Genomic DNA, 13,393 nt, shown 5'->3' with positions numbered 1-13,393 from the left:
ATGAGCGAAATGGGTTCACGGTAAGGTCACAGATCCAGATAGAGTTAGAGTGGTGCTGCCACCATGAGGTGAAAGGAGAAACTGCATTTTGAAGCTTTTATGATTCATGTACTCGGTTCAACAGTCCAAGCGGGCCATAAATAATACATTATAACAACAAAACTGTGGGCTGTATTAAATCTGACCGCGGGCCGTGATTGGCCCCCATGCCGGACTTTGGACACGCCTGGCCAAAAGTGTTTTTTTTTTGTTTTGTTTTTTTTTCCAAGGGGCCCCAAATCCCTAGTGGCCCCCCTGGTTTCCCAACAGAGCCACCACTCTAGTGATTTGGACTGCAGCAGTACCTCTCATCACCACAAGATGGCAGAACACCCATGATTAAATCAACCTGCTCAGTGTTTACACCCCCACGCTTTCCGCCCACTCACACGTGCACAAGCCCACGACTTAATAGCATCCTGTCCTCCTGCCAGATGCTGAAACTCAGACCTCAGAGGGTCCGGAGCAGAATCAGGACACTACTACTACTACTACTACTACTACTACTACTACTACTACTGCTGCTGCGGCTGCTGCTGCTGCTTTGGTTTTCCCATGATGCACTTCATCCTCCTCTTTGCAGCCGCACTGAGCGCATCTGAAGGTGGGGAGCCGAGGACTTCCTGTCCCGCTCCGTGCAGGTGTGAAGGTGCTGATGTGGACTGCGTGGATGTGGGTCTTAGTGATGTTCCCCTGAAGCTGAGCAATTCCACCTCCAGCCTGTGAGTGACTCTGCACCCTGCACCTCCTTGTAGACTTTTACCTTACCTTTGCAGTCACAAACTTAACTTTTATGTAAGTTCAATTATTTAAGCGTTAACCAAAGTTATCTGAACATTCATTATAGGCATAGAGGTAAGATATAGCCTACTGCAACAAGTGGTTTTATGGTTTATCAGAAAAATGTTGAATAATGAGTGAAAAGTCAAAGTTAGAAGTATTCCTTGCCTTCAGTAAAAGTAGTACCACACTAAAAATACCTATGCAAAAATCACACTTTAAAAAAAAAAAGGAATATGAAGTTAAAGTATGAAAAGTAAAAGCAGTCATTGTGCAGTATAGTGTTTTATTAGTATATTATTATGTTATGTATGATGCATTTGGTTTAATTTTACTGCTACATTCATGTGCATGTTATGTTTTACTGCTATAGATATTTGACATTGAACTTCTTTATTTCCCACATCATTTTTCCAGGCATCCACTGTTTAAGATTAACAAACTGTAACAAAAAAATTCAGAATGTATCCATAAATTATGAAAAAAGTGAATTTGCGCATAAATGACGGTTCCTGGCCTGTCCAGACTCTTGTTTTTCCTGTCATCAGTACAACAAACACAAAATACATTAGCTTTTCACTCTTGTCTGACTCAGGTATAATGATAAAAATGTTACCAATATTGTTTATTGAAAGTATGATTGTTGTTCACAGGTTTTTGAAACACCTGTGAAAAATACAAACCATAAATACAAAATTTAGAGGAAACAGTTGATGTTAGTTCTTAAAAATATTCTCTATGTAAGACAAGATGTGTTTTGTTTTTTGGGGAGGTGGGGGTTTGTTAGCAGACCTTTTTTTTTTTTTTTTTTTCCTTGGCTTTTGAGGATCTGTCCGTTAAATTTCCATTACAACTGTACATTGATGTAAAGTTCCTCAGGTTTTAATCTGTCACTGAGGAACTGCGATCATTTTGGACACCATTGAGGAATAGTTCTCTTTGGAAAAACAAGAAAAGAAAGGAAAGGACAAACAACATGGACTGAAGTCACAAAAAAAATATTTTGTAAGACAATTTGATATTTTAAATGTAAAATAAAATCTTTATATAGTACAGCACACAGTAAATCTTTTCCTCCTTTGCAATAAAACAAAAATATAAAACATGTACAAATTGCTCAAATTTAAAATAAAATAAGAGTTGCATTAATAACAATAGGTTTCAGGTTAAATTTCTAAAATCTCTAAAATACACATGTAATTATTCCTAATAAGGTATTATAGATAGATTTACTTATTATCGTTTTGGACGTTGTCTCTGCGTCTGGATATAAACAGGAAAAACAGAAGCACAGTAAAAGCTCTAATAGCATCTAAATGAGAAATAATGTGAGAATATTAAATGATAATGAATTTCAAATGCTGCATCAGATTGTTTTACATCTGTTCTTTTAACTGTTTGAATGAATTTGCAATAAATCAACAAAACTAAAGCCGTCGTCTACAGTATGAAGACACGTGATTGTCATCTGTTATGTGACTGCTTTGGGAGCACAGATATGAGTTTATGCGTCACTAATTTATCTTTCTCAATTGAAGAATTATTAAAAGTGTCAGAAAAGCTGAAGTGGCGTAATAGGTGCAGTAATAACAATTCAGTGTGTGAACAGCAACGTTATGTCGTAACTTCGTGTTTTTTTCTGATGGACATTATCTTGGACTCACACCTGAAAGTGGGTTTGTCCAGAGTAGAAGTAAACAATGTTTTTTATATTTGTACAACATGCTTTTTACTTTTCCTATGCCTCACTGAATTTTCTTGTTTCTTTATTTTGATTTTCTAGAAACCTTTAGAGATCCACATTCTGCTTTTCCTTCTCTGACATTTCTTTTCCTGTTGTCATTTTTTTCATCCTGAACAGTTTCGTTTCTTTTAACAATAGTTGCTGTTTAACCTGAAAAACAAGCGCAAAGACAACAGATAAGAAAAAACAGGAAACACTTTTAATTAATATAAAAATCAAACACTGTGAAGCTTTTAGTCTCTTCAGGTTTTTTACTGTCAGATTTTTTTTTCTCTTTGCAAAACAATAAACTTGAGCAGACAGAGATCAGCAGAAAACCACTGAGTTCATAAACATTGTTAACTGTATGTTTAGTAACAAATGAACAATTTAATGATAATAAAATGGTTATTTTCTGAACTCTAGCAGCTACATTTAGTTATTTTTATCATTAAAAGGATAAATCATAAGTTACCATGTTTATCACGTCTGCACCTCCATCAGTTCAACATTTTTTCTGCAGCAGTGAAAACACTTTTTCCCACTTACAAGCTGATGTTTATTGGAATGCGCATGAACAAAAAAATCAAATAGAACTAAAAAAACTACAATTTTAGCCAACTTTCAGAGATTCTAAACACATTTCTAACCAGTTCCACAAGTTACTGAATCCAAAGCTAGTTTCAGTGAAGTAAGTTGACCTCTGTGTTAAAACTTTAACCACATCTTTTATTTTAATATATATAAAATATCACTTGTTCCAGTATTAATTTGATCTGCAATTTATGCAGTTGAAAAGTTTAATTTCTTGATTAATTACTGTCATTTTATAGCCACAGTTAAGATCAGTTTATATTAGAGCTGCACAATATGTCGTTTGAGCATCGTCATCACGATGTATGTGTATGCAATCGTCACATCACAGGTCCTGCAATGTAGGAGGCAAATGAACTCTATGTGTTCTCATGTAATTTCAAGGGTATATGATACACCCTGCATGCAGCGATCCACCAATCACAGTCGTTCTTAATCAGTTTTGAGTGAGCCACTGGTAACAACATTGAAAAATGAGCAATGGACCATAGAAAATCACTGTAAATGAAGACTTGGTGCCAAAAAGAAAAGGAACATCAGTTATCTGGAGTTATTTCGGCTACAAGAAGGATGATACTGAAACACGTGTTCTGTGTCGACAGTGCCTTGCACCTGTCAACAAAACGAGAGAAAACAAAATTAATTTGTTTGACCATTTACGTCGGCACCACACAGCTATCATAGCCTCCTGAGCATTTTTTCATATTGTAATATATACTGTATAACGGGGTTAAAAAAATCACAATGTCAGTTTTTTTTTACCAATATCATGCAGCCCTAGTTTATATACAAGTCAGTAGAACTGCTGATGTTTTCTTTTTTCATCCATTGCAGGAAGAAAGTGACAATATTTACATGAAAAAAATACTTTAATGAAATTATTTGCAATGGACAATAATAAGGAACATCCACAACAATGACAAAACACAAAATCATAAATTAAAACAAACTGACAAAAATGTATTTCTGTATATTTTATTTTGTTGGTAAATACTTAAATTAATTTTCGTCAGTTGGAATTAATATTCCATTGTTTTGGATTTCATATGTAAAGCTGACTTATCTCTGCACTTAAGAATTTCCTTATTGGTGATGCTTTTTACATATTAGCCAATATGTGACTAAACTAACTAACACTTGAACTTGTATTTACTTTGTTAATCCCTGAAAAAAAAAAACATTAAAGACATAAAGTAGCGTTTTGTACCTGTAGCAGCTGCAGCCACAGCAAGACTGAATCAGATTAAAACCAAATGGGAAATCATTTTGTAGTCGATGTTTACCACATGGAACATTTGCATGATTGGAAACGTATCTGTTTGGGATGAGATGCACAGCTGTCCAGTCATGTTGTGGTGCCTGGCGCTAACACACTGTCTGTTCGTTCAGAGATCTTAGCGTGAACGAGGTGTGTGCGCTGCCCACGCCTCCACCGGCCTCAAAGAGCTGAGAGTAAAACCCCACTCCCTTAACATTTACCGTGTGTTTCACTAAACATGTGGCTCACATCTTTATGAGTTCTGGTTCGGTGTCAAGAACGTTTCTTTAACTTACAAGAGGCATTTATCTACTTATTGGATCCTCAGGGGCTTCTGCTGATCTGTCTGCACATTAACCTTCAAAGACCTAAACAGCCCCTGGTGGCCCAAAGCATCTACTGATCTACAATTCTAATAACTTTTTGACCAATAATCGTATCAATACATGTAAATAAATCATATAAATTGCAGTTTCTCTGCTTTTCATCTAAACCCATATAGACTCAAGCATCCACTAGTAACTAAAAACATCTGTTCATCTAAAATGTTTAATACATGTTAATTCTCTAATCCTGTCAATACATGGAAATAATTGGTGTAAAATACAGTTTGTCATCTGTTCGTGGTCATCAGATATGACCCATTTGGATGTTCAGAGGCTCCGTAGTGAACATGGAAACACCGTCATCTTCTACAACATTGATTCACCAGTAAAACCCATGGAGTTGGATCGATGACAATGGATGGAGACACTGAGTCTATGTTCACTTACTGATATCTTTGCTAAAAAAAAAAAAGTCCCCTTGTTCTAAGTTTTCTGTATTTTGATATAATAACCTTTGAATTTACTGAGTTTTCATGAACATATAAATTAGAGATAGGAAATTAAATATAGGAATTCACAGTGCTTCGCAATACAAATGCTAAATACAGGGGGTAATAGTATAATAAATGGTGATAAATCACTTAAGAAAGGTTAAACAGAGAGAAAAATTCATTTGGGAACTGACACAAAAGTAGCACTGGGTCTTTATGGGTTAAAACCTTCATGATTTGACAAAAGGCAGTAGTTGTAGATGCTTGTTCTGATGTTCAATTTATGATCTATTTAGCTGAAAACTCACTTTTTCTACAGTTTTCTCTGTTTTAATATAATAACCTTTGAAATTACTCTGAACTTTTAGAAACATCTACATTATCATTGAGCAAAACATGGGAAAATACCTCATTTTCATTGAAAAAATGTAAAATGTTGAGGATAATTTTACTATAAGTCGGGATAAATCACTTAGTAAAGGTTAGATGTATAGGATAATCCATGTTGAAGTCCCCACAAAAATGGTTCAAACTATTTAAAGGGTAATAGAAGAGGGCAGAAATGACTCCAACAGCCTTTACTCTGAAGTGATAACATGGGATGGGCCAGACTGTACATAGACTGAAGGGACTCATATTCTGTTCATGTCTGGGTACAGGTTCTCAGTCTTGGTACATCTGAGCTGGTACAACCACAGGTAAAGACCACAATAACTCATGTCTGAATAAACTTTATTACTGGATCTGTGTTTTTCAAAACCAAAATGGGTCATGGAGGTGTTTTTACTGGTCCACAACTTGCAGAAAAATATGTGATAGTGAGTTCATTCAACTGAAATAGAAGAAAAGTGTTCTTTGGAGTAAAATGATAAAAAAGATAAAAATGATTTAAAAGACACAATAACACAGAAAGGGAGTGAAGGAATTATGAAATTAAGAAATTATGTAAAAGATGCAAAAATGGTACACTGTAAGCCCGGATAAGTTGAGTTTACTTTAAAAAATTGAGAAAAGGGTTCCCTTAAAAAATTATAATGATTAATGAACTTTTTAAGTCCTTTTAACTTAAAATCTGTAAATATTTTTAGTTAAATCAACTTGGAATTTAGAGCATTGAACTTAACCCTTTCACGCACAGAGGTCACTACAGTGGACAGCTATTCTCCAGCTGTCCTCTTGTATATTCATGGGTTTTATTATTTTAGTTCCATATCAACCAACACAGTGGACGCTTATGCATCATCCCATACAGTGCATTTCATACCGTTACTGTAACTATGCTGTTCTTGATAAACCTGATCTGCAGTGACGCATGTTTTAGTGTAAATCAACAAACAAAACTTTTTTTTTTTTTTTTTGCATATTATCTTCATGAAATGAATAATAACTAGTATTAGAGTATGTTAAAATGTGGGAAAACATCTGATTAGCCGCATTAAAAAATTTTTATTGCATACTTTTCCATATCACTTTCTGATATTGGGTTTTAAAAACATGTTTCTTTGCTTGAAAAGTTAAATGCATGGGGTCTGGCTGAGTGGACAGTTTTGTAACTTCTTAAAAAAAAAAAAAACTTAATCGCATGTTTTTTTCATACCTAAAGAGCAATAAAAACACACAAATATTGTGACAAAGGTTCTCATAATTGCATGAAAGGGTTAATTATTGAAGTGTAATAACTGTGCAAAGCAGTTGATATTACAAAATATTTTAGGTTGAAAGTACTTAAAAAGTTCATAAATCATTACTTAAGTTTTTTTAAGGTAACGCTTTTCTTAATTTTTTGAAGTAAACTCAATTTATCCGGGCTTACAGTGTATAAAGAGAGACCGTCAGAGAGTTTCTACAGCAGTTCATGCTTCAGTTTTAGCTATGGCCTTAAGGAAACACCACATTTCTCTTTTTGGCCTGAAATTGTGTGGGAATCCCTGAACTAGATTATAATGACTGATCTGTTCATCTGTAATATTGCAGCTGTTGAAGGAGGGCTTGTTCTAATAACTGTATACTGTTCTGTAGTTTGTGTGTCATCATTTATGAGATGATGTTTTTTTTTTATATATTCATAATACAAATCTGTAAAGTAACAGTAATTCTTTCTGTTGTGCATAATGTGTATAAATCCTCTATATACACAGTTTATCCAAATATCTGTATGTCTTGATCCCTTCTCTGTGGCTCTTCCTGAGGTTTCTAGTACTTCTATCCCTAGTTAAAGTTTTTTTTTTTTTTTTGTTATTTTTCTTCTCTCGGTTTCCTTAGTCATACTGAGGGCCCAAGAACAGAGGGTGTTGTATTTTATACAGATAGTCAATCCTTTTTACGAGAATCTCTGATTGATGATATTAAGCTATAGAAATAAAATCGAATTGATTGAACAGAAGGTACTTGCAGTCACTTTTGTGCCGTAAAAGTCCAATATTTGTCTTCAGGACGTATTGAATAGTACTAAAGAGTAACATAGTAAGTAAGAAAATATTACTAAATACCACACATTCTAGTTATGTACTGTACTTGAGAAAAAATATTTTAAAGAGTTGATTTAGCTTAAGAAGAGGGAAAGTTTTCAACTCAACCCATGAAGGAACACTTCAGTTTATCATTTATGAATGCACATAAACAAAATAAACACTTAATTTAATTTAACTTAAGACAAATATAGTGGAGTAAGTAAAGTATAATATGTACTGTACCTCTGAGGTTGAGTGGTTTGGCAGCGTCAGTGAAAAAATCTAATTGATTGAACAGAAGGTACTTGCAGTCACTTTTGTGCCATAAAAGTACAATATTTGTATTTAGGATGAGTGGAATAGTATTAGAGTAACATAGTAACTAAGAAAACATAACCGAGTACCACAAGTTTATAGTTATGTACTATACTTGAGTAAAAAAAAATTTAAAAGAGTTTCTTTAGCTTAAGAAGAGGGAAAGTTTTCAACTCAACCTATGAAGGAATGCTGCAGTTTATCATTTATAAATGCACATAAACAAAATAAATACTTAATTTAACTTAGGAGAAATATAGTACAGTAAGTAAAGTATAATATATATACCTCTGGAGTTTAGTGGTTAGGCAGCCTCAGTGAGTTGATGTCCAACTAAGAAAAAATCTGATTGATTGAACAGAAGGTACTTGCAGTCACTTTTGTGCCATAAAAGTACAATATTTGTATTTAGGATGAGTGGAATAGTATTAGAGTAACATAGTAACTAAGAAAATATAACTAAGTACCACAAATTTATAGTGATGTACTATACTTGAGTAAAAAAAAAATTAAAAGAGTTTATTTAGCTTAAAAAGAGGGACAGTTTTCAACTCAACCCATGAAGGAACACTTCATTTTATCACAAATGGACACAAAATAAACACTTAATGGTAACTCAAGACAAATATAGTGAGGTATAATATGTACCTCTGAGGTTTAGTGCAGTCCAAATAAGTAAAAATTAGTGCATGAAGATGAATAATAATAAGTGGCCTAATGTAATACTGTACAGATAAATCAGTACTAGATGAAAATGAAAATATCTCAAAAGCACAGAGAAGAAAACAATACAGACATTTGACATACAGCTAGAGAATAGACTAATATTCTTGATCTTGAAATCTAATCAGAGAGGATAGACGACAGAGGAAAAAACCTTCTGTGTTGTCGCTTAAATCAAAATTAAACACTTTAAACCCTGCCAGCTACGCTATAAAAAGTCATCCATACCGGAGTCAGTTTTGGCCCGTGGGATTCATTTAGTCAGTCAGCCCATAAATACACAGAGGAAAACCAAAGCAAACCACCAGATGAAGAACACAAGGATCAATTTGGTTGAACAGATGAACGAACAAATCGGAGAATGAAGCCAAAAACACTAAACAGGCTGAAATGAACTTGTGTGTCTGTTACATGGAGGGCTGTCCTTTGAACATTTAATTTCACAGCATTGGCTTCTTTCTCAGATAAACTCATCGACTCACATGAAGCAGATGTGTTTTAGTCCCTGCCGAACATACAAACCCACACACAGGAGTACTTGATCCTTTCACCATCATCAAAGTTCATTAATTCTGCTTTGTTTCTCTCTTCCTGCAGCCAACTGGCAGGAAACAGGCTGACAGAAATCCACAAAGATGCTTTTGCAGGACTCTCCCACCTCAAAGTACTGTACGTGAATCTCTTTTAAATATGCATACATGTTATGGTTGATTTAGATATTTGGCTGCTTTTTGTGACACTTAAGACTGTCCTTACGTGGTGTATAGCTGTTTAGCAGCACTATAAACACATAAAATCAAATTACTGCATAATAAAATCTCCTAATTTAACCCATAAAGACCCAGTGCTACTTCTGTGGCACTTCGGAAATATTTTTTTCTCTATATTTATCTTTTCTTAAGTGATTTATTGCAATTTATTATGACATTATCCTCTGTATTTTGTGTATTTTTTTCAGTGAACATCAGGTATTTTTCATGTAGATGTTCATAAAAGCTCAGATTAAAGTTAATGGTTATTACATCAAAAACAGAGAAAACTGAAAAAAAAAAGTGACTTTTTCAGCAAAATACATCAGTAACTGAACATAAACTAAGTGTCTCCATCCACTGTCATTGATTAAACTCAATGAGTTTTTACTCATGAGTCAATGTTGTAGAAGACGACGGTGTTTCTATGGTAACTACGGAGCCTCTGAATGTCCAAATGGGTCATATTTAATGACCATGAAAAGATGACAAACTGTATTTTAAACCAGTTATTTGGATGTGTTGATAGGTTTAGTGATTCAGAAGTTATTAAATATTTTAAATCAGTAGATGGTTTTGGTCATTCATGGCTGTTTGGGTCTTTATGAGTTAAGAGACTTTGTAAAATAAATTGGTCAAAATACATTCCTGTAACATACGAGGGCCGTTCAATAAGTTCATGGCCTCACCCAGAACAGAACAACACAGACTGATAATTTATATTTTATTTTTCAACATAATCTCCATTTACAGCAATGCACTTGGTCCATCGATGTTCAAGCATCACTATCCCATCACGAAAGAATGTAACATCCTGTATTATAACAACCAGTATTTCTGGGTGAGGCCATGAACTTATTGAACAGCCCTCATAAGTGTTCCTGTGATTAACTGAGCTTCTTGACTGGATCAAATATATCACGTGAAACATTAAAATGTAAAACATTATATCATAACTCGCATATTCCATGTATCCTCAGTAAGAAAATGCGATAAAATATAATAAAGTGCAAGAAAAATGCAAACATGTGGCTATGGAAAATGAATAGATGAATTAACTAATCACTGACACATGGATAATTCATTATCTTTATATAACGTTAAAGCTACTTTTATTAACCCTTAAAGACCTAAACAGCTGCTGGCAACCAAAAGCAACAACTGATCAAATATGTTTAATAACATCTGAACCACTAATTCTATCAATAGATTTTAACAATTCAGATTAAATGCAGTTTGTCATCTTTTCATGGTAATCAGATATGATTCATTTGGACGTTCAGAGGCTCTGTAGTGAACATGGAAACGCCATCATCTTCTGCAACACTGATTTATAAATAAAACCCATGTAGTTTGATAAATGACAGTGGTATCAGATGCTTGTTTTTATGTTCAGTTAAAGGTATATTTTGTTGTGGAAGTAAGTTTTTTCTTCAGTTTTCTCTGTTTGGATGAAACAAGCTTTTAACATTTACATGATCCATTAATTGAATATAGAAAAAAAACCTGATTTTCACTGAAAAATGCAAAATGAAAAGGATAATATTATAATAAATGGCAAATTGTTTAGGAATGTCTTAGAAGTAGAGAAAATGTAATTTAAAAGTCACCATGAAACCAGTTCTAGGTGTTTATGAATTAAATAAATATTTTGATGATTTTTTTAATAAAGTTGGTGGATTTTTGAAATGTTGTATATTTACAATGTGACAAATGTGTTGTATAGTGAAGACATTTTTATTAAAACGTTTTTCCGCCAACATGCTGCTGTAATAAAATTGTCTTTAATTTAAATACAAAAAAGACAGGAATGCATTTCATGATAAGCAAGAGAAGAGGTAAATAAATAGTGTTTTGCCTGGCTATTTAACATCTAGATCAAGGATTTTAGGAATAACTTCTAATTGTTTCTGGTGTTAAGTTTTGTTAAATGGCTGTATTTGATGCTGCTGGACTTTACATCACATTCATCATCCCGAAAAATTAAAAGAGAAACACTGAAAAACACAGTGAAACATTATTTTTCTGACGACATCCTGAAATGTCTGCTGTAAGAGTTTTATATATTCCAGGTGTATTTTCGCTCATTATCTGTTTTTTTTTTTTTTTTTTTCTTTTGTTTGGTTGTTTGTTTTTTTGCTCATGTAGAACACTGCAGAACAATCAACTGTTGAGGGTTCCCGCTGAGGCATTGGAGAACCTGATGAACCTGCTGTCTCTGTGAGTTAAGCAAGTGATCAGTCACCATGTTGAATATTAAATAATCATTCATGCACCAGGTTTAGTCTCAGTAAAACAGTGTTTCTTGACTAGTTTTACTTTAGGACCTTCGTTTACTCCTGGAGATTAAGTTAGGACCAAATTTTATACAAGTCATAAGTACAAAGGAGGAGTCATTTTCAGAGACTGTAAAGCACATATTTAAAGTGATCTTCTTCTTCCTTTCGTTAGGAACATGTGACACTGATAAACTGAGGGAACATTTCAACCAAATGCTGTTGCTTTGTTTGAAAATGAGTTTAATCAACATTATAATTATGTATCATTATTAACCCATTAAGCACCAAAGTCACAATATTACAAGCATCATAACTGAATGACACAGAATCTTGATATCAAATTGAATATTAAAAAAAAAAAAAAAAAAAGAACTCCAGTGCCTAAAGGGTTAATAAAGGCTACAAAACAGTACAACTCACTTTTGGGGTAACTGTTTTGACTCTAAATGTCTTTCAGGTTTGGTGTTTTCAGGTTTGAGTCCCGTTTTATTGTCATTTTACCATAAAAGAATCATCAGGTTCATGAATATTTAGACAGTGACAGAGATTTTGTCCTTTTGCCTGCGTGCACCAAGATCTAATGTGATTGAAGGGTGGACTTAAGCTTTTTACATTCCCTCCATTCTCAGAGGGTCAAAAGTAACAAGCAGTGACAAGCAGCTTCATGTCCAAATGTGTCCTGTTCCCTGGTTAATCTATGACAAATGAAGCAGATGAAATGTTTGGAGTTAATTCTAAATGTTTAATTTACTTGTGGTAGCTGATCACAACATCAAGTCTGAAGAGGTGTCGATGCAAGTGAAGGAGGTTGGCATTTGGCTGAAAAAACAAAATAAATCTGTTAGAGAGAGAGGAGTGCCTGTCAGTCCTCATATTTATGAAGAGCTTAGTTTGTCCAATTAGTTTAGAGCAGGGGTGTCAAACTCATTTTAGTTCAGGGGCCACATTCAGCTAAATTTGATCTGAAGTGGGCCGAACCAGTAAAATAATAACATAATAATATATAAATAATGTCAACTCCAAACTTTTCTTATATTTTACAGTGAAAAAAGTCAAATTAAACAATGAAAATGTTTACATCTACAAACTGTCCTTTCAAACAATGGGTATAACTTGAACAAACTGAAATAATGAGTGTCATTTTAACAATATTCTGCCTCAGTTTATCATTTACACATGTTCATTATAACGTACAGATCACAGTGGATCTACAAATACACACAGCATTTAGTATCAGGCAGAATATTATTAAAACTGCACTAATTTTTCTTAAGACATTTCAGGTTCTTCGCATTTGTTCAGATTATTCACATTTTTTGTGAAATTATATTTTGTTTTAGTGTAAATACATGAAAATATTTACGTTTTCAAAGAGAAAAATGTGGAGTTGTGAGTATTTAGAGAGTATTATGATAGTATTTTACTGGTCTGACCCACTGGAGATTAAATTGGTCTGCATGTGGAACCTGAGCTAAAATGATTGTTAATTTCTTAGTATCTATTTTTGCATTTCACAAATTCATCCCAAGGGCCGGACTGGACCCTTTGGCTGGCCGGATTTGGCCCCGGGCCACATGTTTGACACCTGTGGTTTAGAGCCTTTAAAAGAATGCTATATTTTTGTTAAACCCCTTGAGTTAAAGCTGAACGTCCACACCTCAGTAAC

General features: G+C 33.9%; 1 protein-coding gene across 1 annotated transcript in view; it reads left to right on the top strand.

Annotated features, from left to right (window-relative positions):
- The first annotated feature begins 597 nt into the window (after positions 1 to 597).
- The window catches only part of LOC115420378 (leucine-rich repeat-containing G-protein coupled receptor 5-like), a 41,488-nt gene continuing 28,692 nt past the window's right edge, over positions 598 to 13,393 (top strand). The window contains exon 1 of the mRNA XM_030135615.1: positions 598 to 761. Within this exon, the coding sequence (XP_029991475.1) occupies positions 598 to 761 (164 nt within the window). The remainder of the gene's footprint in view (positions 762 to 13,393) is intronic.

The sequence above is a fragment of the Sphaeramia orbicularis genome, chromosome 6, assembly GCF_902148855.1.
Source record: "Sphaeramia orbicularis chromosome 6, fSphaOr1.1, whole genome shotgun sequence".
In the NCBI taxonomy this organism is placed as follows: domain Eukaryota; kingdom Metazoa; phylum Chordata; class Actinopteri; order Kurtiformes; family Apogonidae; genus Sphaeramia; species Sphaeramia orbicularis.
This window is presented reverse-complemented; position numbering and strand designations above follow the sequence as displayed.